At 34.9% G+C, this 27,525-nt stretch overlaps 1 protein-coding gene across 4 annotated transcripts in view; it reads right to left on the bottom strand.

Moving 5' to 3' along the window:
- RTTN (rotatin) overlaps window positions 1-27,525 on the bottom strand; it is a 266,106-nt gene that overhangs the window by 26,182 nt on the left and 212,399 nt on the right. For all 4 annotated transcript variants that reach the window (XM_007487781.3, XM_056823598.1, XM_056823599.1 and 1 more), the window contains 4 exons: window positions 12,983-13,136; window positions 11,594-11,731; window positions 5,663-5,874; window positions 573-678 (listed from right to left, as the gene is read on the bottom strand). In XM_007487781.3, the coding sequence (XP_007487843.1) occupies window positions 573-678; window positions 5,663-5,874; window positions 11,594-11,731; window positions 12,983-13,136 (610 nt within the window). The remainder of the gene's footprint in view (window positions 1-572; window positions 679-5,662; window positions 5,875-11,593; window positions 11,732-12,982; window positions 13,137-27,525) is intronic.

The raw sequence follows: 27,525 nt of genomic DNA, 5'->3' as shown, positions 1-27,525 counted from the left end.
AATATTAAGACAAAAATAGGAAGGCCTTGAGTATACTCAGTTGGTCTTCTACTCAGGATTAATAGTAAGATATGGACAAGAATCACACAGGATGAAGAAGCATGGAAGGCTTCCAAACTACAAGAGAGGAATTTGCCACAAATCCATTAAAATAATTAAATACTAGATTTTCACTTTCCAGAGATCTTTCAAAGGAGAATAGATAACAATCCTTGAAGCTTAACAAGTAATTTACCTCAAGGAACAGGACAGACAATATGACATCAATATATCACTTTCTGTAATGTAATCTAAGACACTAGAAGATGCTTACATAGGAGACAAAATAGAATAGGGAGAATTCTCTAAGTACTAGCTTAATATCACTCATTATTTAATATAAAATCTGTTTATTCTAATCAGGTACTATATTCTGATAAATGTTTTAGAAATTTAGCTAAACCATAAATTTAAATGATTTGTATTACATTTAATCTTTCGATTATACCAAGATATATATATTCTCTGAAGCAGAAATCAAAATAGTTCCTATAACACTTTGATTTGCAGTGTTCATGTGTTTTGAGGCTTACCATTCCAGGCGTATTTCTGAGCTCTTTTACTGACAGCCAGAAGTGACAGCAAAGAACTGGTAGCAAATCTTTTCAGTGTATCCTTGGAGGACTGTTTTTCATAACTCTATAAAAAATAAAAGTAAATAAATATGCATAAAGACAATATATAATACAAAATATACATACGCATACACACACAAACACACACACACTCACACACACACACACACACACACATACACACACACTCACACACACACAATTACCTAACTCAGAAGACAACAAATTCTGAAGAAAAATGATTCACTGTAATAAGCCTCTAATACTTGAAGTTTAACATGGCAGTATTATTATCAATTGAAATTACTGGAATCACATACTAAATGAATGTCTGAATGGTCTCTGTGGTTGGTATTATATAAAGGATTTAGAAAGTACAAAAAAACTGTAGTATCTATACTCTCGAAAATCTTCATCTAAAGAAGATAAGACAAATATTTAGAACAAATAAATAACAGTATTTGAGTTATGTGAGCCTCCCCACTGTGGCACTGTGGCTTTCTGTCTATAATTCATGCCCTACACCTTTCAATTGTCTTGGAACTTTGGTAGGTGACTGGTTAGCTAATTTAATGAGTTAGGTCTTACTTAGGTATTAATGATATATAACTAATTCAGTAAAATAACTCAGAAAAAAATAGTAATGAAGACTTTCAATGCTAGGCAGGACCAATCAGGGAGATATTTTTGCAAAGGGGACCTTGTGGATCTGTCAAATCATATCATGTAGATAGCTGTTTTACCCACATGCATAATTAAAGGAAATAATTTTTGTGGTAATGCTTTGAAATCAATAAATAAAACTATGAAATATAAATCATGGGTATGGAAGGATAATACTTATTTACATGTCTAGATGGAAGATGCAGAAAAGATTAATGAAGGTAACATGCATAATAAAACTTTAAAGGAATGAGAAAAAGTCTTGGAAATAGAAAAGTAAAAAGTTAAAAGTGAGCATTAGTTAAGAACTCAATTAGAAAAAAGATTACATAGAGGGTAACAGCAGGAACCAGGGTAGGGTGGATCAATTGTAGTAGTATTAAAACCCAGCAGTGTGACTTTGATAGAGTGCAGATTGAAGCCACTCATTCTATCTCTTCAATTAGCTTTAATTCAAGAACTACTTTAAATAATCACTATATGCAAGGCAATCTACTTGGTGTTGGGGATACAAAAAAAAAAATTAAATAGTGTCTGTCCATAAGAAGCTTTCCCAAGTGTAGGGTCTATGTTTTACAGTTCTTCTCCATATTACCTAGGACAGTCCTTTAAATTGTACATGCTCAATGAATGTTTTATTGATTAGAGGATATAACTGAAATAATGTCACAGTTAATAAAGATGGCTTTTTTTAGCCAGAGAATGGAGCCTAGATGAATGTTCCAACTGTGTGAATAATATGGAATGCCTTGGTTTTCTGTGATATTATAGAAGAAAAAGTGACACAAATTAGTTGATGCTCAAAGGTAGAAAGAAAAGAGTATGCAAGGTTATACATGCCATTTACTTAATCTTCATAAATATGGCATACTAGAAGGAATCAGAAGACTTGAGCCACAAAAGTGTTAATACCTTCTTGCGCAAACTACCTTGCATTTAACTACTGATTTATATTTATTTGTATTTACTCATTTTATTTTTATAGTATACATATTTATGTGATCTTGTTTCTTAAATTAGTGTGTAAGTTACTTGAAAGGCGGGTTATTTTTAATACTTTAAACTTATCCCTAGGACAGTGCCTGGCACACTGTGATACTTAATAAATGCTTGTTGACTCATTGATATAATCAAAATGTCTTAATATAGACATTTACGGGTAATAATTAATTAGAAGTTTCAATGAAATTGGAGGTAGAATGAAAGTCAAAGATCACCTAGTTCAACATCCTAATTTTGAAAATGATAAATCTGAGGCCCAGGGAGATTGGGTGACTTATTCAAGGTTACACAATTTGGCAGTTGCATAGTCAATTCTAAGGAATATAGGTACTGAGCTGGAATTTGGTTTATGAGATAATTAATTTAAAGAATATCAATATATGTAAAAAGTTAACTGGTTGTTTAGTACATTTTTACTAATATTTTAAATTAACATAATACCATTATATTAGATACCATAAACAAAACAGAATGTTTCCTATTCTTAAGTTTATAATAATTTTCTTAAAATTAACTCATTTTATAATAAGCAATATTATAATAATCGATAATAAGCTATATTAATAAATAATCTATTTTTTGATGGGCAAGAAGCTTCCTGAAAATATTTTGGGCTATGATAACTCCTCTTTCCTAATCTTCCCAAAAGGTAGATTCCTAGGAATATTACAATTGTTAAAAAGACCAAGGAAAAGAACTTTTTACCACCATCTACTACTACAGGTGCACCTCCAGCCCCTCTCTTTTCACTCTCTTAACTCCTTACGATCCGGCTTCTGATCTTTTGCAAAAGTCTACTTATTAAGATAGCCAGCTGGTGGGTCCACCTATCTCAAGTCTCTTCCCACTCTAATTCATCTTCTATTTAGCTTCCAAAGTGTACTAATGGAATACAAGGAAAGGCAAAAAAACAATATTCCCTACTCTCAAGGAGTTCATAGTCTAATGGGGAAAAATATGCAAACAACCATATACAAACAAGATATATACAGGATAAATTGGGAGAGACTCAGAGAGAAGGCACTCAGATGAAGGAAATCTGGTAAAGGCTTCTTGCAGAAGGTAGGCCTTTAGCTGAGATTTGAAAGAAGCTGAGCAAACTAAAAAGCAGAGATTAGAAGGAAGAACACCCTAGCTATAAGGAGAGGTCAAGTGTTGTGTTTGAAAAAGAGTAAGAAAGATCTAGTAAAGGAAGCAGAGATAGAGTGGTCAGATAGGTAGGAGAAAAATCAGGATAGAATAGTGTCACAAAAATCTAGAGAAGATAACATCAAGGAGAAGATGCTAATCGACAGTATCAAAGATAGTAAAGGGATCAAGAAGGATAAAAATTAAGAAAAGTTCACTAAATTTGGCAATTACAAGATTACTGATTATTTTAGAGTATAGTTTCAATGCAATCATGAAATTAGAAGCCATATGGAAAGGAGATGAAATGCATGAATAGGATGAGCTACTGCCACTCACTTCCCTTAGCCTTTTGCCCTACAATGTCACCCTGTAGATACTATGAGAATTATATTTCACCTACCACCATCTTATAGGTAGCAAACTCTTACTACCTCTTACTTTCTGTATATTTGTATTATATAAACTTTGATTAATTAGGAATAAAGTATCTCCAGCATTCCTTCTTTCATCTGCATCTTCCTCAACCCCAAAACATCCACATTCTGCTCCAATTCCATCTACTTTCTCCACTGTCCTCTCTGAAATTCCTATGCTATTGTTAGGGGTTAAAATATTGGTGGGAGTTTGATAAAATTGCAGAGAGCAGTTTGATGAACCAGCAACACTTATTTATCTCTAAGGATATATTGGGATAGGAAACAGGAGATAGGAAACTAAGAGATTTTCTTAAAAGTTTGTCTAAATCCAAACCTTATACTAAACATTCTAAGACACCCCAAATCTAACTGCCTTCTTGGACAGGATCTTCTTGCCTGACAAAGCAGGCCTAACTAAAACTACTCTATCTAAAATTATATTCTCTCTCTATCTTACCTAAGCTAAATCAATGAGCCTTAGTCCTCAAACAGCCTCCTTAAAGTAGTTCTTCAAATTCAAATAGTAAAACTGCCTGTGACAGAGACACAGGCAGTTCCCCTGCTCCCTCAAGTTCTGAGGAGAAAAAGCCTCGGAGGCAGACCTTTCTCTCTCAAAGTGCTAAGAAGAAAACCCCTCAGAGACAGATTCCTTCTCAAGTTTATATCTAAATTTCAACTCTAAACAGTTAACTGCCAGGTCTTCTTGACTGAGAAAGAACAACACAGAACCCCTGCTCCCTCTGAAACCAGAGAGAATGGAGTCCTTTCTTAACTATTTTCTTCTATAGTTGGTCTCTTAAAGAGATAGAGGGCTCCTCTGTTTTGTACTGTCTCTTAAAAAGAAATGAGATTAAGTAACTTCCTTTAACATAGAAATTCTGCTCTTAATGAGACAGAGTGAAATTAAGAAAACACCTTATAACACTATTATGGACAAGTTTCTCTTCATTCTGAGGGAGATAGGAGGTAGTAAATACAAAGACAACCAAACAACTGAAACAACCACCTACTCAACCACTTCCCCTCAGAGTGCAGTGGGGGTAGCGAGTATGTAGCCAAAACCCCCTGGAATAGTGGCCCCCCTCAGGTTACCTGCCTTATCTCCTGGCCTCAACAATTTTTATAGAGAAAGAGTGTATTACTGTGACCACCATGGATAAGCACCTAAGAGGTACAGAAACAACAGCCCCCCCAAACTCAACCACTGGCCCTGACTCTTCTAGTCTGCCCCTATAGCTACGGTCCAGGGAAGCAATTCCTGAGCAGATATGACCTGGCAACTGCTTCTGTGCTGCCTCCACTACCTCCTCAGTAGCCACAAAAACAGAACCCAGAAAAGGAACCGCTTGTCACTAAATCCTTTAGCACTGCAAAATAGTTCTAAAAAGATGTATTATTATCTACCTAAATGCTATACCCTAAAGACCACTAGACTTTGTTATTATGACTTAAAGGTAAAATCTCCTGAATGTGTATATTGCCTTATAGCACTGTTCAATTCAAGTCTAGATTATGACCACATCTACTATATATTTCAGTGACACTACCTATAGCTAAAAAACTTTTTATGAAGGACAAAATTTGAGGTTATTGCTTTATGGGTACAAAGTACACAAGGAAATTCAAAATGGGAAGTTGGGCTTAGATGGGCCCATTTACATACGGAAATAACAAATCACTGTTTTTTATGCATATATATGTGAATCACATACCAAGTTCAGAGATACTAAATAAAAATTATATTTCTATATTTTCCCTTATAGAAACAAAAATTTTAAAACATAAATACTGTGAAGATAACCATTTTGTGAAGTAATTAAAAACAAAGAAAAATACCTCAAGAATAATTTTAAAAAGTCGTTCTATAGATTCCTTATTTCCATCATCTGCATCAAGAAGTGAAGCCACTGTAGGACTATGGTTTGAATTTTGTTTTTCTGGTAGATATCTCTTCCCTTCTTCAGTCAGGAGAATGCAAAGGAATTGCATGCAGGCAGTATAGAGGTTAGAGTTTGTGGCAGAAAACCCCACACATTTGCAAACTGTATCTAAAAGGCAAAATGAGTTCAGATGTAAACGTTCAGCATTTCCCTAAATTGAAACAGTGAAATGAAGAAAATGATTGGGAGAACTAAATATAGTACAATGTAGTATTTCTAAGGAGAGAAAAAAAATCTTACAGTTCATATTTAATTTAGTGATAGTGAACATACTTAATGCATAAATATATATACTTGTATATATGCACACATGCAAAATTAATACAGAGTAATTTTAGAAAGGGGTGTGAGAGTAGCTTGGAGGACCAGGAAATTCTTCTTTTAAAAAATTGGCCCTTGAGCTGAGTTTTGTTTTTTTGTTTTTTTTTAAAGAAACAAGTTAGGTGGTATATGGTTGGAGAATTGGGCTTGGAATCAGGAAGAATTGAGTTCAAATCCAGCCTGAGGCATTTAAGTAGCTATATGACCTAGGACAAATCACTTAAGTCCTTTGCCTCAGTTCTTCAACTGTAAAATGGGGATAATGATAGTACCCTACCTCCTAGAGTTGTTGTGAGAGTCAAATGAGAAAATAATTGCAAAGCGCTTAGCACAGTGCCTGACACATAGTAGGTGCTAAAAGAAATTATTATTATTATTAGGTATTTGAAGAGATACTTTGTGAATGCATTTCAGGAACTGGGGAAAGATACTGTACAGATATCTAGATAAAAGATCAAGGCTTTGCACAAGGAATACTGCTGGCTGAGGGAGTGTGAATAAGAAAATAAAGTATAAGAAAGCTGTAAAGGTTATAAGAAAAAATACTGGTAACAAATTTCTGAGTGAAAGAATTTGTTGTGTACATACATTTCATACAAATCTGTGGTCTACAGGCTCACTAGAAGCCTAAGACCCCAAGAATTCAACTGACATGGTATTTTATACCTGAGCTAAATTAAAAACATTTAGTTTAGATGTTGGCCAAGTGGGGTCTTTCTTGGCAAAAAAGTTTGGATTTTTTCTTGTGAAGGTCATCTTCCCTTAAAGGTCTGGCAAGTGGGGTTTTACTTGGCAAGAAAGTCAGGCGTTGATATACTGCTTTTCTATAAGACAGACACGTAGCCCTCGGTTCCATATATGGTGTAGCTGAGGTGTAATAAATCTCCAGTCTTAGGAGCATCTGGACACATTTCAGGATGCTGAAAGCCTGAACAGGATTCCCTTAGCAAGAGCATCTTGCCAAAGTACTACAGGAGATTTTCCTTATTTTTTTACTCACAATATTGATAACTGATTCTCATATGTAATTATTCAATCAATAATTCTTACTATTAAGCCTCTAGATACAGCCTATAATACTGGATATTTAATAGGATTACATACAGAGGATATAAAGGTAAAAAAGACATAAGTCAATGAATATACACATATCAAAGTTGCTTAATTAGGGTATCTTTTACAAAGTAGAAAGGGTCAAGGACTGAAGACCTTTAAATGTCAAAAATAGAAATTTATATTTGCTTCTTGAGGCAAAATTATGTAGTTCAGTGGATTGAGAGCCAATCCTAGAGAAGGGAGGTCCTAGGTTCAAATCTGGCCTCAGCCACTTCCTAGCTGTGTGACCCTGGGCAGGTCACTTGACCCCCATTGCCTAGCCCACACCACTCTTCTGCCTTGGAGCCAATACACAGTATTGACTCCAAGACGGAAGGTAAGGGTTTAAAAAAAAAAATTGAGTTTGCTAAGTAGCGGGTGACAGGGTAGAGGAGGGGAGCATGAGCAGATTGCATAGGAAAAGCACTTTAGCAGCTGTATGGAGGATGTATTGGAGTAAGGAGCATTGATGCAAGGAGACCAAACAGGAGGCCACTGCAGGAATTCAGGTAAGAGATAATGAAAGCCTTCCCTTGGATCAAGGCCATGATATAATGACGGTTGTGTGAGTATAGAGACAGAGGAATGTATGTGAGAATTGATGTAGAAATAGAAACAAGGTTTGGTAACTGAATGGTTATGTGGGGTAAGTGAGAATGCAGAGTTCATATTGTAGTAGGAAAGAACAATGACAAATTCCATTGACAAATCAAAGGAAAATAAACTTGAGGGCAGGAACTGCTCCATTTTTGTCTTTGGTGCTTAGGACATCGTAGATATTTAATAAAAGTTTGCTAAATGAATTAAAATTCATTCAGCTAGGATTTTGCTTACACTTTTTTTAAATCCATACTTCCTGATTTAAAATTGATACTAAGTAACAGTTCTAAGGGAAAAGAACAGCAAGGGCTAGGCAATTGGGGTTAATTCACTGTCCAGGGTCACCCCTATAGGAAGTGTCAGAAGCTAGATTTGAATTCAGGTCCTCCTGACTCCATGTCTGGCCCTCTATCCACTGTATTATCTAGCTGCATCACTTATATTTTTATTTCCATTTAGTAATCTGTTTAAGTAGCTTTTCAGTTACTTATATATGATATTCCATTTCCCATCTTTGTGCCCTTTTTATCTGTTGACCTCTGTGCCTGGAAGACTCTTTGGCTAACCTCCTAATTTCCTTTAAGATTCAGTTCCAATTCTACTTTCCATAGTGGTCTTTCTCCATCAACTAGCTGCTATTAACTTCCCCCTACAAGACTACTTTCTCTTTATTCTTGTTTTTATCTTCTATGCACTGATTTATGCTTATGTTATCTCCCCCCATTAAATGTAAACTCCTTGAGAACAGGGACTATATTTATTTTTTTCTTTAGATCTCCAAGTAATGCACAATTTCTAGCAAATACTGTTTCTAAAATGCTCGTTGATTTATTGGTCAACTTTTACATATTACCACTTTTAATTAAGGCACGAGGTTTTCTTTGTTAAGTCATTCTGTAAAAGAATTATTATACACAAGATTCTAATTAATAAATCTGCTGTTGTTCTAAATACAGATTATTTGGAGGCATACCTAATGTAATCAAAGACATCTCATAGCCTACATCACAAAAATAAAATGTATTAAATAAATTATTGTGATCCAAAAAGAAATTCAGGGCTTCACTTTTTAAAATGACCACTGATAAAGTGGTGTGTATCTATCATGTCACAGTCATAACAGTTAGAAGACTTTAAAATTATGCCATATAAATTAGTTGAAGGAATGGGAATATTGAGACTAAAGAAAAACAAAGGCAAAAAGAGGCAAAGGCTTGCCTAACATCGCTGTACCTATTGTTCTGGATCCAAATCTGTGCTCTTTTCACAAAACCATTTATCATTGTTGTTCAGAACTATCCAACTCTTGGTGATCCCATGAAAATAGCACACCAACTCCTTCTATTCTCTTATCTTCCAAAGTCTATCCAAGCTCATTTTCATTGCTTATCTCATCCTCTGCCATCCCCTTATCCTTTTACCTTCAATCTTTCTCAACATCAGAACCTTTTCCAATGAATCCTGTCTTCTCATTATATAGCCATTATATTTAAGCTTCTGCTTCAGTATTTGGCCTTTCAGTAAAGAGTCTGAATTAATGTATTTAAGAATCAACTGATTTGATTTCCTTGCTATCCAAGGTAGTCTCTAAAGTCTTCCCCAGCACTACAATCAAAGTGTACTTGAGTGGCACTCGGCTTTCCTTAAAGTCCAACTTTCAGTCATATATTACTCCTGAGAAAAACCATAGTTTTGACTATATGGACCATTGTCAGAAAAGTGATGTCTCTGCTTTTTTAGTGTGCTGTCAAGATTTGCCGTTGCTTTACTACCAAGGAGCAAGTGTCTTTTAATTTCATGGTTGCAATCACTGTCTGCAGTGAACTTGGAGCCCAAGAATATAAAATCTGACATTGCTTCTATTTCTTCTCACTCTATTTGCCAAGAAGTAATGGGACCAGATGCCACGACTGTTAAGCTATAGCTGCCTTTAAATATTTTAAGAGTTATCATGTAGAAGAAGAATTAAACCTCTTTTAATTGTTTGATCCCTTTTAATTCTAGTGCCTTCCTTCTAAGATATTTCTGTATGTATGTGTGTGTGTGTATGTCTGTGTATCTTTTTAGTAGATAGTTGTTTGCATGTTGACTACTCCAAATTGACTAATCTCCATAAAATCAGACTGATATTTTTTCCCCTTTCTTTGAATCTCTAGCACTTAATACCATGCCTGGGACATCGTAGATGCTTAATAAATACTTGTTGATTTGACTTGTCCCAGAAGACAGAACTAAAACTAATGGAGAGGCATTACACAGAAAGAAAAATTTAAATTAAATATAATGAAAAACTTCCTAAGAATTAGAGCTGTCTAAAACTAAATTGCATTGCCTTAGAACAAGGGTTCTTTCCTTTTTGTATCATGGATTCCTTTGGCATTTTGATGAAGACATTGAACCTCTTCTCAGATTAATATTTTTAAATACTTAAAATAATAGGATTATAAAGAAAATTTTATTGCAATAAAATTATCAAAATATTTCTTAAAAGACCAAGGTCACAGATCCCAGATTAGAAACTCAAGCTTTATAAGGCAACAAGTCTTTCTTCCTCACAGTATCAAAGGAAGTGTTTCAGTGGAAACTGAATGACTACCTCTCCAGGAAGTTAAAGATGAGTAAACATTTTGAGCAGGTTTAGCCTAGATGACCTATGAGTTCTTTCCAATTCTTTAATTCCCTCATTGTGCTTTTATATAGGTAAATTATAATTAAAGTCTCCCTCAGTCAAGAGAAAAGTTAACATTTTGAAACTGGGGAAAAAAGATGCCATTTGTTATACTAATTAATTTGAATTATTAAAGTAGATTCCATACTAAAACAAATTCTATAGCTTCCAGACACATAATTTCCTACCAGAAGATCAATCAATATACCTTTTAGTAGGTCAATAGGCAATTTAGCATATTCTATCATCATTTACTTAAATGTTTTAAGAAAGATAGGTTTATTTGTCTTATATAAGCAGATGGATTAACTAGTTCAACTGAGAGAACAAACTTACTATCACTGCTGTAATAAGAAGCATACCAGTTTTTTTCCAATATGTACAAGAAAATTATTGGCTTTATCAGGAGTAACTTCAAACAATAGGAATGTCTTATGGAAGCTCAAGTATAAATGCACAAATGATAAGGGTAGTTTTATTTCTTGTTATTTCCCTTAATGTTCCAGCCTCAAATCATATTCCACTATCATCAGCAGATATACAGAATCTATGTCTTCAAAACAACAAAATAACTGACTGAAAAGAAAAAAATAATTTAGTCAAAAAGGATTTTTCATTTATCATATTGATGAAGTTTTGTTATTTTTAAATGACTCAATATAATATTTTTTCTAGAAACATCAATTGTAACAATTTGCATAAACATATTTATTGTATTGAAATATATAGAAAAGTTAAGAGCAAATAATATTACCAATTAAAGACAAGAATCCTGAAAGTCAAATGCAACATTAATTTTACCTTTTTTACCTTCTTTTGTACCTATTTATTATTAGAAGAGAATTATAATAAAATTCCAGCAATAAGGAATATGAATGCCTAATTTTGTCTTTTACTCATCATCTTATCTTACAAGTTCATTTGTCTACACTTGTGCTCTCTAAGTAAGACTGCAAATTCCTCCAGAAAGGCAACCTTCTCTTCTATCTTTTTATATCTGTAACAGAAATTTAAATGATCATTGTAAACACTCACTCAATATATGTAACTGCTTTACTGTGTATTCCTCTCAAATAACCAATAAAAAGCATCCCTATTTATTGTTAGGAGAAAAGTCCAAAATGATTTAAAAGTTGGTGTTACCAATGATAGCTGGCCAATCCTTTGCCAGAGCTTCTGTTACGAATGGAAGGGAGGTCTGGCTAGTTTTCCTCAATAACAAAGCCAGGAAGTTAAATATGTCTGTCCATGATTGGTAAAATGTATGTCTTAATTCAGTATCTGTAAAATCAAATTCATAAATTTCAGTCAATTAGTAACCTGAATATGTCACATGACCACAAAAGTCTAATTAAATTTTAAATAAAAGGTTTATCCACTTGTCAACAGCAGAAAAATGCAAAAAAAAAAAAGCTCAGTTCCAAATGCATTTCAATTAGTTATTCTTTTCTAATTTTGCTATAAAAAAGAAAAGATGGAACTTTTTTCAGGAATTTCCAAAGGACTTTTAAAACCTATAATTATACTATTGCTAGACATGAGTTAATGAAAAATAAAGATCAGCATGAAAATATAAATAAGACAAATATGCTTTAAGTATATGGAAAAAAAACATGACAAGCTATGAGATTGTTTGATTTGCACAGGATCACAGAGCCAGCGTGTATCCAGGGTTTTCCTGACTCAAAGACTTCTTTCTTTCTTCCATGCCAATGACTCTGCTCTTTTCCCCAAATAACTTCCTCTATAATTGAATTCCATATAAAATTTAAACAAATAGAGGATTAAGACAAAGGCTTTACTTCAACACCATTATAAGCAATTATCTTCAAATATTTATTTTATCTATTATTTACCATAATGTTTTAATTTTTTTTTTATCATACCTTCTCTAATTTCAAAAAAACTGAATAATGCTGATAGTGTCATGAACAACTTTGGTTAGATTACTTGTCACCAGTGTATCCAAATTTTTATATCTGGTGATTGTCAGGTCCTAATTGAGAAGATACATTCCTAGAACTGTAGAAATCATAATATAAGGGGCAATTAGGTAGCATAGTGAATACAATATTAGACCAGAACTAGAAGGACCTGAGCTCAAATGTGACCTCAGACAAACTATGGTGTGACTATGGTCAAGCTACTTAATCCCAATTGCTTTACCCTTCCGAGTCTTCTTCCTTAGAATTGATACTAAAGTTAAGAATTTTAAAAAAAGAAAGAAAAAAACATTATGATATACCCTAAGATCCACCATCACTTAAGACTACTTGTACCTACAGACACAATGTAAACTTAATGCCATTCTTCAAATAAAAAATTACATTGACTTCCAAAGAACTTTCCTAGAATATAAACTCAAAACAATTTAAGAATTAAAAAAAAACTTTCAAATTATTAGCAAAGAAAAAATTAAATAAGAAAATGTATAGATAACTATCTACTACAAAATAAAACTGAGTTGATTTTCCTGGATCAATACTCCCATCTGTCTCTAGATGAAAAAAAAAAAGAAAGAAACAAGATTACCCAAGTCATCTTTGGTGCATATGGTAAGGACTGTGAAGAACTTTTCCAGCAGTGGTCTTAGCAGCTCATCCTGGTTCACAGGGCTGGGGTCTATCAATAAACATGATGATAGAAGTCTAGACAGAGAACACAAATACTCCAGTAGGAATGAAACCTGTTGAATGAAGTAAGTAATAAATGAAATTAGTCATAGTATTAAATTGGAAAGGACAAGAGAGATTACCTAACCTAATTCTTTTTTTTTTTTTACAGTTGAAGAAACTAGGATGGAGGTTACCTAAGTGCCTTGTAGTATACACAATAAGTGAGACAGGCAGAATTCAAGTCTAGGTCCTCTGATTAAAATCCCAAGGTTCTTCCCCAAAGTGGTTTACTTTAAAACTTATTCCAGAAGGGGAAAGTGTCAAGATGGCAGCATAGAGTCAGCAAAAACTTCAGACTTCTGAAAACCCCTCCTTATCCATTAAAAATCAAATGCTCCTAGTGGACTGAAAACCAAATCTAACAACAGAACAGAGCTAAGGAACCCTCCTGCTGGACTCAACTTAAAAGATACACCCCAGGGGCAGCTGGGTGGCTCAGTGGATTGAGAGTCAGTCCTAGAGACAGGAGGTCCTAGGTTCAAATCTGGCCTCAGACACTTCCGGGCTGTGTGACCCTGGGCAAGTCACTTAACCCCCATTGCCTAGCCCTTGCCACTCTACTGCCTTGGAGCCAATACACAGTATTGACTCCAAGACGGAAGGTAAGAGTTAAAAAAAAAAAAAAAGGTATGTCCCCCCAAAAGCCTGAATTTGGGAACACTCAGATTTAAGGGGAAGGAAGAAGGAAGGGGATCCTTCTCCCACCCACTGTACTGAGCCTCCAGCAGTGGCTGGAATCTCTGGGCTGGCAAGGGTGCTAGTTCAGAGGGAGTACCTTGCCAGCAAAGCTGAGCCAGGCTCAGGATTCCAAATACGGGAGGCTGGGAGGCAGCATGAGAAAAAGCACAGAGGACTCAGCCTAGTCTCAGCAGTGGAGACACCCCATATTGCCCCCCCTTCCCAAGCTTTTGGCCTCAGGGCACATCCAGCTCTGCAACTTCAACTCAGCTGGGCTTAATCTCATCAAGCCTTATGAGGGCAGGGAAGCTCAAGCATCAACACCCCTCTCCCACAGATTACTCTGAGTGCCTTGCTAACCTCCAAGGGAGAAGGCTGACAGAGAAGCCGAAATTCACAGATCAAGCATATAATGAGAGGAGCAAGAGTACAGGCAACTACAGGGGGAAAAGAAGGAGCAAATATGAGCAAATGACAGAAAAAAATTACAATTGACAACTTCTACCCAGGCAATGAACAAAGAGCAAATGCAACAGAGAAGGATGAAGGAACACCAAGCAAAACCACAGAAACTCAAGTGAATTGGACACAGGCTTTGGAAGAACTCAAAATACAATTCAAAACACAATTAGGAGAGGCAGAAGAAAACTGGGAAAAGAACTTAAAAAGCAAGATAAGTCATCTGGAAACAGAGGCACTTGAACTAAAACAAGAAAATAGTGTCTTGAAAGCCAAAATTAATCATCTTGAAAATTGGCAAAGGACATGAAAGATGAGTTAAAGAAGATGAAAGACATCTTCCAAAGAAAATGAGAACAGAAGGAGAAGGATGACCAAAAAGCCTGGGATGAAATTCAGTCTTTAAAAATCAGAATACAACAATTAAAAGCAAGCGACTTCACAAGGCAGCAGGAAACTATGAAACAAAACCAAAAGAATAAAAAAATTGAGGAAAACATTAAACATCAAATTAACAAAACAGAAGGTGTAGAAAATCATTCTGGGAGAGAAAACTTAAGAATCATTGGTCTACCAGAAGACCATGACAAAAGAAAAATCCTGGACATCATCCTATAGGAAATTATCCAAGAAAACTGCCCCAATATTCTATAACAAAAGGGAAAAGTGGGGATTGAAAGAATTCACAGATCATCTCCTATATTTAATCCCCAAATGACAACACCAGGAATGTTATTTCCAAATTCAAGAACTATGAGACCAAGGAAAAAATATTACAAGCTGCTAAGAAGTCATTCAGATGGAACTACAGTGAGGATAACACAGGATCTGGCTGCATCTACACTGAAGGACCAAAAGGCATGGAATATGATATTCTGGAAAGCAAGGAAACTAGGTCTACAACCAAGAAACAACTCCCAGCAAAACTGACTACATTCTTACAGGGGAAAGTATGGTCACTTAATAAAATAGAAGAATTCTAAGCATTTGTAAATAAAAGACCAGACCTGAACAGAAAAGTTGATGCCCAAACAGAGAACCCAAGAGAATCATCAAAAGTTAATTAAGAAAGGGGGAAAAAACAAAAACAGAACAAAACAGTAAACAAACAAAATATTCTTAAGAGACCCAATAAGTTAAAATGATATATATCCCTACAAGAAAAGAGGATATTGATAACTCTTAAAAATTGTTATTATTACCTGAGTAGCTAAAAGAGTTATACATAGAGAGAACAGTGACAAACTGTATAGGATGAAATGCCAAGACATAACTATGAATACAGATATATGTATACATTAATAAATATATATGTGTGTATATGTATATATACACAACTAGAGTTTTAAAAAAAAGAAGTTAATGCTAACAAAAATGGGAAAAGAAACAAAATGGGGTAAATTTATATGTCACAAAGAAGCTCATGGCAGTAGGGGAGAGGAACATCAATACACTGGAAGGGTAAAGAGGTTAGAGATAGGAAATACTCAATTCTTACGTGCCCTGAAATTGACTCAAAGAGGGAAAAAGAATCAAATACATTGGGGCAGAGAATTGATTTGTGCTCTATAGAGAAGTAGAAGGGTAAAAACAAACTAGTGGGGAGGGAAGCAATACAACAGAGGAGAGGGAGTGTAGCTTAAAAAGACTGTAAAGAAAAGAAGAGGGGAATAAGAAGGGAGGGGGTTAGAAAAGGAAGTAAAATAAGGGTGGGAATTAGGAGGACCGATTAAAAACAAAACACTGGTATAGAAGGAAATAGTGAAAGAAGAAAGGGCAAGACTAGAAGTAGAAATCAAAATGCTGGGAAATACACAGCTGGTAATCATAACTCTGAATGTGAATGGAATGAAATCACGTATAAAACACAAGCAAATAGTAGAGTGGATTAGAAACCAAAACCCTACCATATGCACTCTACAAGAAATACACTTGAGAAAGGTAGACAGACACACATAGGGTAAAAGTAAGAGAATAGAGCCAAGTCTATTGGGCATCAGCAGATAAAAAGAAGGCAGGAGTCGCAATAAAGATATCTGACAAAGCCAAAGTAAAAATAGATCTAGTCAAAAGAGATAGGGAAGGTAATTACATCCTGATAAAAGGCAGTACAGACAAGGAGAAAATATCAGTATACAACATGTATGCACCAAATGGCATAGCATCCAAAATTCTAAAGGAGAAACTAGTGAAGCTAAAGGATGAAGACAAAAAAAAACTATACTAGTGGGAGACCTAAATCTTCTTCTATGAGAACTAGATAAAATAAACCAAAAAATAAATAAGAGGTAAGAGAAGCGAATAAAATCTTAGAAAAAATAGACTTAGTAGATATGTGGAGAAAAATAAATAGGGACAAAAAGGAATACACATTCTTTTCAGCAGTACACGGTACATTCACAAAGATAGACCATGTACTAGGGCATAAAAATACTGCAAACAAATTCAAAAGAGCAGAAATAATAAATGCTACCTTGTCAGACCACAATGCAATGAAAATAATAATTAGTAAGGGTACATGGAGAGGCAAATCAAAAATTAATTGGAAATTAAACAATACAATTCTCCACAACTGGTTAAAGAACAAATCATAGAAACAATTTATAATTTCATTGAAGAAAATGACAATGATGAGATTTCAAAATCTATGGGATGAAGCCAAAGCAGTACTCAGGCAGAAATTTAAATCCTTGATTTCATATATTAACATATTAGGGTGGGTCATTGAATTGGGTATGCAAAGTAAAAAACTACAAAGTGAACAAATTAAAAAACCTCAGCTGAAGACTCGATTAGAGATCCTAAATATCAAAGGAGAAATTAATAAAATTGAAAGTCAAAAAACTTTTAATTTAATAAATAAGACCAGAAGCTGGTACTTTGAAAAAACAAATAAAACAGACAAAGTAATGGTCAATCAAATTTTAAAAAGGAAAGAAATAAACCAAATTGACAGTATCCAAGATGAAAAGGGAGACCTCACCTCTAATGAAGAGGAAATTAAGGCAATCATTAAAAATTATTATGCCCAATTATATGACAATAAATATAACAATCTAGATGATGTGGATGAATATTTACAAAAATATAAATTGCCTAGATGAATAGAAGAAGAAATAGAATACCTAAACAACCCCATATCAGAAAAAGAAATTGAACAAGTCAAAGAACTCCTTAAGAAAAAATCTCCAGGACCAGATGGATTCACAAATGAATCAAACATTCAAAGAACAACTAATCCCAATATTATACAAACTATTTGACAGAATAAGCAGAGAAGGAATTCTACCAAATTCCTTTTATGACACCAATATGGTACTGATTCCAAAGCCAGGCAGGTCAAAAACAGAGAAAGAAAACTATAGACCAATCTCATTACTGAACATAAATGCCAAAATCTTAAATAGAATACTAGCAAAAAAATTCCAGCAAGTGATCAAGAGGGTTATTCATTATGAGCAGGTATTTATACCAGGAATGTAAGGATGGTTCAATAATAGGAAAACCATCCACATAATTGACCATATTACAAGCAAACCAACAAAAATCACATGATTTTCTCAATAAATGCAAAAAAAAGCCTTTGACAAAATACAATACTCATTCCTATTGAAAACTCTAGAAAGTATCCTAAAATTAATAAACAGTATACATGTAAAACCATCAGCCAACATCATCTGCAATGGGGATAAACTAGAAGCCTTCCCAATAAGATCAGGAGTGAAACAGGGATGCCCATTATCACCTTTATTATTTAACATTGTACTAAAAACACTAGCAATAGTAATTAGAGAAGAAAAAGAAATTGAAGGTATTAAAATAGGCAATGAGGAGACCAAGCTATAACTTTTATAGATGATATGATGGTCTACTTAAAGAATCCTAGAGAATCAACTAAAAAGCTAGTTGAAATGATCAATAACATTAGCGAAGTTGCAGGATATACAAAAACACAGTAAGAAAAGGACTACATGAGAGCCATTAGACTACTGTCCCTTATTGTCCTAACACACTAAAACTATGATAAATTATATAAGGATAAGATTCTGGTCATTTCCTACAGGTGCAAAGAATCTCATATACAAATATCAATAAACTCGAAGAACATCACTCTAAATGCAACATAGGGTCCTGCAGTGAAGTTCAGCTGTGATACATAGAAGTCTCAAATTTAGAACTGGAAAGGACTCAGTATTCATCTATACCAGCTTCCTCATTCTTAAGATACAAAGTGGGAAAATTTAAAAGATTAAATGACGCACTGGAATCCACACAAATCTAAAGTAAGTAGCAAATCTAAACCTAAGGCCTTTGACTCTAAATCCGACACTCTTTCCATCATATTTTATTCCAATCAAAGTCCATCAAAAGAGCACAAAGTATAGTAGAAACTCTTAAATAGAAAGACTTTTGTCGTTGAGTCTCATTTGAGGTTTGGCCTCGCTAAGTTTGGGTAGCCAGTGAGTTGGCCACCAAAGGATTTAATATGGTTATTGCAGTTAATGAAATTGTCTAAAATGTAAGTGAAGTGGTTGCATTCTTCTTGATTTGTATGACAGTATTATAACTAAGTTCATAATGATGACCTTTAATTATTAAGAAAAGGATACATTATTCCCAGAATATTCTATCAATACTTCCATGCCTTCTTCCACATATTTTTATAAAATTATCAAAAGTTTAATTTAAAAGTTCTGGGTTCAAATTTAGAAGCTTTAGTAATCTTGAAAAGATATTTTTATATATCACCTAATTTCCTCTTATCAATAAATACTGCATTGGAGTATCTTGTAAAAAGCAACTCCAAAGAGATACAATTTTTAATTACTTTCTTTTGCTTGTCAACATTTAATGATTCTAATGAGCACCAAGTATTATATCAGATATGTATGTGTTGGATACTTTAAGAAAAAAGGAATGCTGATGAAAGAGTTACAGACTTTAAAAATACACATTTATCTTAAATTTGTAGCAAAGCTGTCATTAATTCATAATGGTTTATTTTTAGCTGTATACTTTGAAGAATATTTTATGTTCCCTGCCCCCACTTTAACCATGTGTACCTCCACCCCAAATTGTAGATTTTCATAGACATTATGCCTTTTGAAGGCCTTTTATATCAGCCTATTGATTACACAGTTTAACTACTTGTGAAATATAAAGGTTTTAATTAAAATGGTAATAAAGTATGACACCAAAAAAGAGACTATTGAATTTGATGTTACCTCAAATAAAACAATGTTGATAGTATTAATATGGCCAATAAAATCATTCTAATAATATATCATAATATTATTTTCATCCTCTAGGTATTAAAGCTTGATAACCAGAACTGGTTATTTTTATAGTCTTTTAAGAAGTGAAATTTTAGGGGGGCTTCTGGTCAAGATGGAGGCTTAGAGGCACCAAAAGTTCAGACTTCTGAAAACCCTTCCTTACCGATCACAAACTGAATCCTCCGAGGGGACTGAAATTCAAACTTAATAACAGGACAGAACCGGGGAACCCTCCTTCTGGACTCGAATCAAAAGGTAAGCCCCCCCAAAAGCCAGAATCCAGAATCACTCGTGTCTAAGGTGAAGGCAGAAGGAAGGTCCCAGGACCCCTCCCCCCCAACCTAGAGCTCTGAGCTCGCAGCAGCAGTGGGAACCTCAGGGCCAGCAAAAGGGCCTCAGGGCCGGCTGTTCTGAAGGGCGCACCTTGAAACGTAGGCCAGTCTCGGGGACTTCCAACACAGAAGGCAGGGAAACAGAGAGAGACTGGAGGGAGTCTATATCCCTCTGGCTGGGTCCTTCCATCTGAGTCTCACCAGAGGTTTTTGCTTCAGGCACATCCAGACCAACCTGGTTGACCATAATCCCATCAGGAGCCCTCAGAACTCAGGGAGGCCAAGACCTTAGAGTGCAGGGTCTTCTGAAAGGACAGAAACCTCGGGGCCTGCAAAGGGGTTGCTCCGAAGGGCTTACCTTGAAAGTAACCGGGGCCAGTCTCGGGGCATCCAACACAGACAGCAGGGAAGCAGTGGACATTTTTGCTTCAGGGAATGTCCAGACCAACCCAGCTGAACCTAATCCCATCAGGAGACCTCAGAGCTCAAGGAGGCCAGGACCCCTCCCCCCTTAGAATGCAGGGCCCTCTGAAAGGACAGGAACCTCAGGGCGGGCAAAGGCACTGAGGTACCTGGTGGACTGTGCTATGCCAGGCTCAGAGCATGGAAGTAAGGTAGTGGAGAAGCAACTGGAGGGAAATGAGAGCAGTAACACCCAAAATGCCAGCAGATAGGGGAGGGCAGACCCTGGACTTCCCTGGGAAGAAAGTGCAGCTGAGGAGAACAGACAATTTGCCTGGGGCTAAAGCCTCGGACCATGAGACAGATACAATAAGAACCAGTCCACCTCACTCAGATAGAGATGGAAAACAGTACAGAAGTGCAAAAGCCTCAAAACACCAAGAAAAGCAAGAATAAGGGGGTGACTTTGGACACATTTTATGGAGCAACACTACAAAATACAGAGGAGATAGAAGAGGAAACACAAACAAATGCTCCAAAACCTTCCAAAGGAAATGGAAATTCTCCACAACTCTAGAAAAATTTAAATCAGAAATTATCAAAAAGATGGAAGCCTTTTGGCAGGAAATATGGGAAATAATACAAAAGGAATTCAGCAATCTGGGAAACCAAAATATGCAAATGCAGAAACAGCTTAAAGCCTCAAAAAACAGGTTGGACCAAACTGAAAAGGAAAACCAGTCTTTAAAGGTCAGAATCAGGCAACTGGAAGACAATGATTTTGCAAAAGAGCAAGAATTAATGAAGCAAAGTCAAAAGACTAAAGAATTAGAAGACAACATAAAATATGTCACTGACAAGGTAACAGACCTGGAAAACAGAGGAAGGAGAGATAATCTGAGAATCATTGGTCTACCAGAAAGGCCAGAAATAAACAGTAATCTTGATATCATAATACATGATGTCATCAAAGAAAACTTCGCAGAGATTCTAGGAAAATGGGACAAAATATGCATTGAAAGAGTTCACAGAACACCCTCTACACTAAATCCCCAAAAGACAACTCCCAGGAATGTAATTGCCAAATTCCAAAGCTTACAAGCAAAAGAAAAAATCTACAAGAAGCCAGAAAAACACAATTTAGATATAAAGGAACACCAATCAGGGTCACACAGGACCTAGCAATTTCCACTCTGAAGGACCTTAAGGCATGGAACATGATATTCATAAAAGCAAGAGAGCTGGGTCTTCAACCAAAAATCAACTATCCATCAAAACTGACTATATACTTCCAGGGGAAAGTATGGGCATTCAAAAAAATAAAAGATTTCCAAGAGTTTGTAAAGAAAAGACCAGAGGCCTGTGGAAAGTTTGATATCCAAACACAAAGAGCAAGAGAAACACGAAAAGGTAAATATGAAGGAAAGGGAAAAGAAGAAAAATGTTATCTTTTTCTTTTATTCAAACTCTCTTCTATAAGAACTACATTTACATCAATTATATATATATATATATATATATATATTAATATTTGGGGAAAATGTAATGTGTAACTCTCAAAAATTGTATGCATCATTAGAGTAGTAAGAAGAATCACGCAAAGGGAAAGTTTGGGGCATCAAGATGATATGGAGAAAGGGGGGGTAGAGAAGGAAAAAACAAGGGGACATCGTTGATGGTACTAAGATATACTCCAAGAAATAGAAAAAAAATACTAAGTAGAATAATCTTTCTCACACAAAGATACACATGGGAAGTGGAGGGGAAGAATAAGGAGAGGAAAAGAGTTTTTACTTAAATTTTACTCTCAGTGAAATCAACTCTGAGAGGGAAGGACATCCAGATCCACTGGGATGTTGAATTTTATCTTACCCAACATGGTAATGGAGAAGGGAAAACCAAGAGGCATGGGGGAGGGGAGGTGGGAGGGAAAACAAAAAGGGAGGGAAGGAGGGAACACAAAAAGGTAAGTAAGGAGAGGGGGGAGGGGAAGGGAATAAAAAGGGAGAGGCTAGAAAGAGAAACATATCAAGGGAGGGGACTAGGGGGACTGATTTAAAGTAAATCACTGGCTTAAAAGGTTATAGGTAAAGAAGAAAGGCCAGAATTAGGGGAGGATATCAAAATGCCAGGGAATCCACAAGTGACAATCATAACTTTGAACGTGAATGGAATGAACTCACCCATAAAACGTAGACAAATAGAAGAATGGATTAGAATCCAAAACCGTACCATATGTTGTCTTCAAGAAACACACATGAGACAGGTTATAAGGTCAGAATGAAAGGATGGAGTAAGACCTTCTGGGACTCAACTGATAGAAAAAAGGCAGGAGTGGCAATCATAATATCTGACAAAGTCGATGCAAAAACAGACCTGATTAAAAGGGATAGGGAAGGTAAATATATTCTGTTAAAAGGTAGTATAGACAATGAGGAAGTATCACTAAAGAACATGTATGCACCAAATAGTATAGCACCCAAATTTCTAATGGAGAAACTAGGAGAATTGAAGGAGGAAATAGACAGTAAAACCATTATTAGTGGGAGATCTAAACCAACCACTATCAAATTTAGGCAAATCAAATAAAAAATAAATAAGAAAGAGGTAAAAGAAGTGAATGAAATCTTAGAAAAATTAGAGTTAATAGACATATGGAGAAAAATAAATAGGGACAAAAAGGAATACACCTTTTTCTCAGCACCACATGGCACATTCACAAAGATTGACCATACACTAGGTCACAGAAACATGGCATACAAATGCAGAAAAGCAGAACTAATAAATGCAGTCTTTTCAGATCATAAGGCAATAAAAATAATGATCAGTAAGGGTACATGGAGAACCAAATAAAAAATTAATTGGAAATTAAATAATACGATACTCCAAAATCGGTTAGTTAGAGAACAAATCATAGAAACAATTAATAATTTAATCGAGGAAAATGACAATGGTGAAACATCCTTTCAAACCTTATGGGATGTAGCCAAAGCGATAATCAGAGGAAAATCCATATCCCTGACTGCATATATTTACAAACTAGGGAGGGCAGAAATCAATGAATTGGAAATGCAAATCAAAAAACTTTGAAAGCAAACAAATTAAAAACACCCAGAAGAAAACCAAACTAGAGATCCTAAAAATTAAGGGAGAAATTAATAAAATCGAAAGTGATAGAACTATTGAACTAATAAATAAGACTAGAAGCTGGTATTTTGAAAAAACAAACAAAATAGACAATATACTGGTCAATCTAATTTAAAAAAGGAAAGCAGAAAAGCAAATTAACAGCATCAAAGATGAAAAGGAGGACATCACCTCCAAAGAAGAGAAAATTAAGGCAATCATTAAAAACTACTGTGCCCAATTATATGGCAATAAGTATACCAATCTAGGTGATATAGATGAATATTTACAAAAATATAAACTGCCTAGACTAACAGAAGAAGAAATAGAATTCTTAAATAATCCCATATCAGAAAATGAAATCCAACAGGCCATCAAAGAACTCCCTTAGAAAAAATCCCCAGGGCCTGATGGATTCACAAGTAAATTCTATCAAATATTCAAAGAACAGCTAATCCCAATACTATACAAACTATTTGACATAATAAGCAAAGATGGAGTTCTACCAAAGTCCTTTCATGACACAAACATGGTACTGATTCCAAAACCAGGCAGGTCAAAAACAGAGAAAGAAAATTATAGACCAATCTCCATAATGAATATAGATGCAAAAATCTTAAGTAGGTTACTAGCAAAAAGACTCCAGCAAGTGATCAGAAGAGTCATTCACCATGATCAAGTAGGATTTATACCAGGGATGCAGGGCTGGTTCTATATTAGAAAAACCATCTACATAACTGATCATATCAATAAGCAAACCAACAAAAATCACATGATTATTTCAATAGACGCAGAAAAAGCCTTTGATAAAATACAACACTCATTCCTATTAAAAACACTAGAAAGGATAGGAATAGAAGGGCCGTTACTAAAAATAATAAACAGTATATATCTAAAACCATCAGCTAATATCATCTGCAATGGGGATAAACTAGATGCATTCCCAATAAGATCAGGATTGAAACAAGGATGCACATTATCACCTCTATTATTTGACATTGTACTAGAAACATTAGCAGTAGCAATTAGAGAAGAAAACAAAATTGAAGGCATTAAAATAGGCAAGGAGGAGACCAAGTTATTACTCTTTGTGGATGACATGATGTTCTACTTAAAGAATCCTAGAGATTCAACCAAAAAGCTATTCGAAATAATCAACAACTTTAGCAAAGTTGCAGGATACAAAATAAACCTGCATAAGTCATTAGCATTTCTATATATTTCCGACACATCTCAGTGGCAAGCACTAGAAAGAGAAATCCCATTCAAAATCACCTTAGACAAAATAAAATACTTGGGAATCTATCTCCCAAGACAAACACAGGAACTATATGAACACAACTACAAAACACTCTCCACACAACTAAAACTAGACTTGAGCAATTGGAAAAACATTAACTGCTCATGGGTAGGACGAGCCAATATAATAAAAATGAACATCCTACCCAAACTTATTTATCTATTTAGTGCCATACCCATTGAACTTCCAAAAAATTTCTTTACCGATTTAGGAAAAACCATAACAAAGTTCATTTGGAAGAACAAAAGATCAAGGATATACAGGGAAATAATGAAAAAAAAATACAAAGGAAGTCCCTTGCAGTCCCAGATCTCAAACTATATCACAAAGCAATGGTCATCAAAACAATTTGGTACTTGCTAAGAGACAGAAAGGAGGATCAGTGGAATAGACTTGAGGCAAGTGACCTCAGCAAGGCAGTATATGATAAACGCAAAGATCCCAGTTTTGGGGACAAAAATCCATTATTTGATAAACACTGCTGGGGAAATTGGAAGACAGTGTGGGAGAGATTAGGTTTGGATCAATACCTCATACCCCACACCAAAATAAATTCAAAATGGGTGAATGACTTGAACATAAAGAAGGAAACTGTAAGTAAATTAGGCAAACACAGCATAGTGTACATGTCAGATCTTTGGGAAGGGAAAGACTTTAAAACCAAGCAAGACTTAGAAAGAGTCACAAAATGTAAAATAAACAATTTTGACTACATCAAATTAAAAAGCTTTTGTACAAACAAAACCAATGTAACTAAAATCAGAAGGGTAGCAACAAATTGGGAAACAATCTTCATAAAAACCTCTGACAAAGGGTTAATTACTCAAATTTACAAAGAGCTAAATCAATTGTACAAAAAATCAAGCCATTCTCCAAGTGAAAAATGGGCAAGGGACATGAATAAGCAGTTTTCAGATAAAGAAATCAAAACTATTAATAAATACATTAAAAAGTGTTCTAAATCTCTTATAATCAGAGAGATGAAAATCAAAACAACTCTGAGGTATCACCTCACACCTAGCAGATTGGCTAACATGACAGCAAAGGAAAGTAGTAAATGCTGGAGGGGATGTGGCAAAGTAGGGACATTAATTCATTGCTGGTGGGGTTGTGAATTGATCCAACCATTCTGGAGGGCAATTGGAACTATGCCCAAAGGGCGATAAAAGACTGTCTGCCCTTTGATCCAGTCAGAGCACTGCTGGGTTTGTACCCCAAAGAGATAATAAGGAAAAGGACTTGTACAAGAATATTCATAGAGGGAGGAAAAGAAAATTATCTTTGTCTCCAATCAATAATGTTTTGAAATGACCAAATAAAATAATGTTTAAAAAAAAAAGAAGTGAAATTTTAAAAATGGAGTTAGATAAATATAATCATTTCCTATTAAATAATTATTGCTCTTTTGAAACTCTACATTTCTTTGTATATAATTAAAGCTGCTTTGGAACAAATTCAAATAATTTATTAGCTACTAATATTTTTACCAAAATTTCCAACATTGCTAAGTATATGTATTATGCTTTAAGGCCAGTAATTTATTGTTTAAAATAAAACTTGAGATGATATCAGAGAGTATTAAGTGCCCAAATAACCATACCAACTACGGTTAAAACTTTTATGAACATTCTTGGCTTTGCCTATTTTTTTTTTAACCTGCAAAGTTAATGAGAAAAGAGACAAGGAAACAATATTAAATTAAAAATTGTTATATACTTTAAGCTGTAACAGAGTGGAAAAATTCTCGGTTTTAAAAAATCCTTACATTTTGTCTTGATATGAATTTTAAGACAGAAGAGTGGCAAGAACTAGGCAACTGGAGTTAAGTGACTTGCCCAGGGCCACATAGCTAAAAAGTATCTTGGGCCAAATTTGAAAAGAAGATCTCCCTGACACTCAATCCACTGGGCTACCTTGGTACTTACTGGGTTATCTGAGGCCATTTATGAAATACATGTTTATTAAAGAGTAATTAAATGATTGAATGAAAAATAAAACATTTATTAAGAACTGATGAATGTCAAGCTGAGGGCTCTAGATACCTTCCCCTGAGTAGTGTGGAGTTGGAGGGGTGAGAAAAACTAGGGTATGTGAAAGTGTTCTTTAGACATGCAGGAAATAGGGAGTAAAATGAAACATGGCTGAGGTCTGACTAAAATAGTAGGTCAATTAAGACACACAGTTATCAGAGTAATGTGGTCCCTGAACCAGAATTCCATTGTTGAAAGGATTAAAATCTATATTTAAAACTTACTTGTAGATATTAACTCTAGAGACTTTAAAGAATATACACTGAGACAAAATGAAGTATAATGGGGATCTGAAAAAAAATTTAAGTCTTGCACCGATTAGCTTAACTTTTGAAAATAAATACAATTCAATCTATTTATTGTATATGACCTTTCAATTCCATTACTTGATGTAGTATTAACTGATGATTCACAAATTGAATGTTATAGTACATGAAGAAGTGCCTGGGTTGTGTGGGCCATAATTCCTTACCCAAGATCCTTTACCCTTATATGGTAGCAGCAATTTAATGGGATAATTCAATTCAAAAAGTAGTTACTGGGTAACTAAAGGACAGAGAATCAAGCCTAAAATCAGGAGGACTTTGGTTCAAATGTGGTCTTTGTACTTCCTAGCTGTGTGACCCTGGGCAGGTTGCTCAACCTCAGTTGCCTAGCCCTTACTACTCTTCTGACTTAGATTGGATACTAAGACAGAAGGCAAGGGTTTAAAAAAGAGAGAGAGGAAAAGAAATAAAGAAAATAAATAAAATTCAGTGAGTGAAAATTGTAATGCATTGTGTTTGCCAGAAAATGTA

The sequence above is a fragment of the Monodelphis domestica genome, chromosome 3 (genome assembly GCF_027887165.1).
Source record: "Monodelphis domestica isolate mMonDom1 chromosome 3, mMonDom1.pri, whole genome shotgun sequence".
NCBI lineage: Eukaryota > Metazoa > Chordata > Mammalia > Didelphimorphia > Didelphidae > Monodelphis > Monodelphis domestica.
The sequence above is the reverse complement of the archived record's forward strand: the minus strand, read 5'-3'. Positions and strand labels throughout refer to the sequence as shown.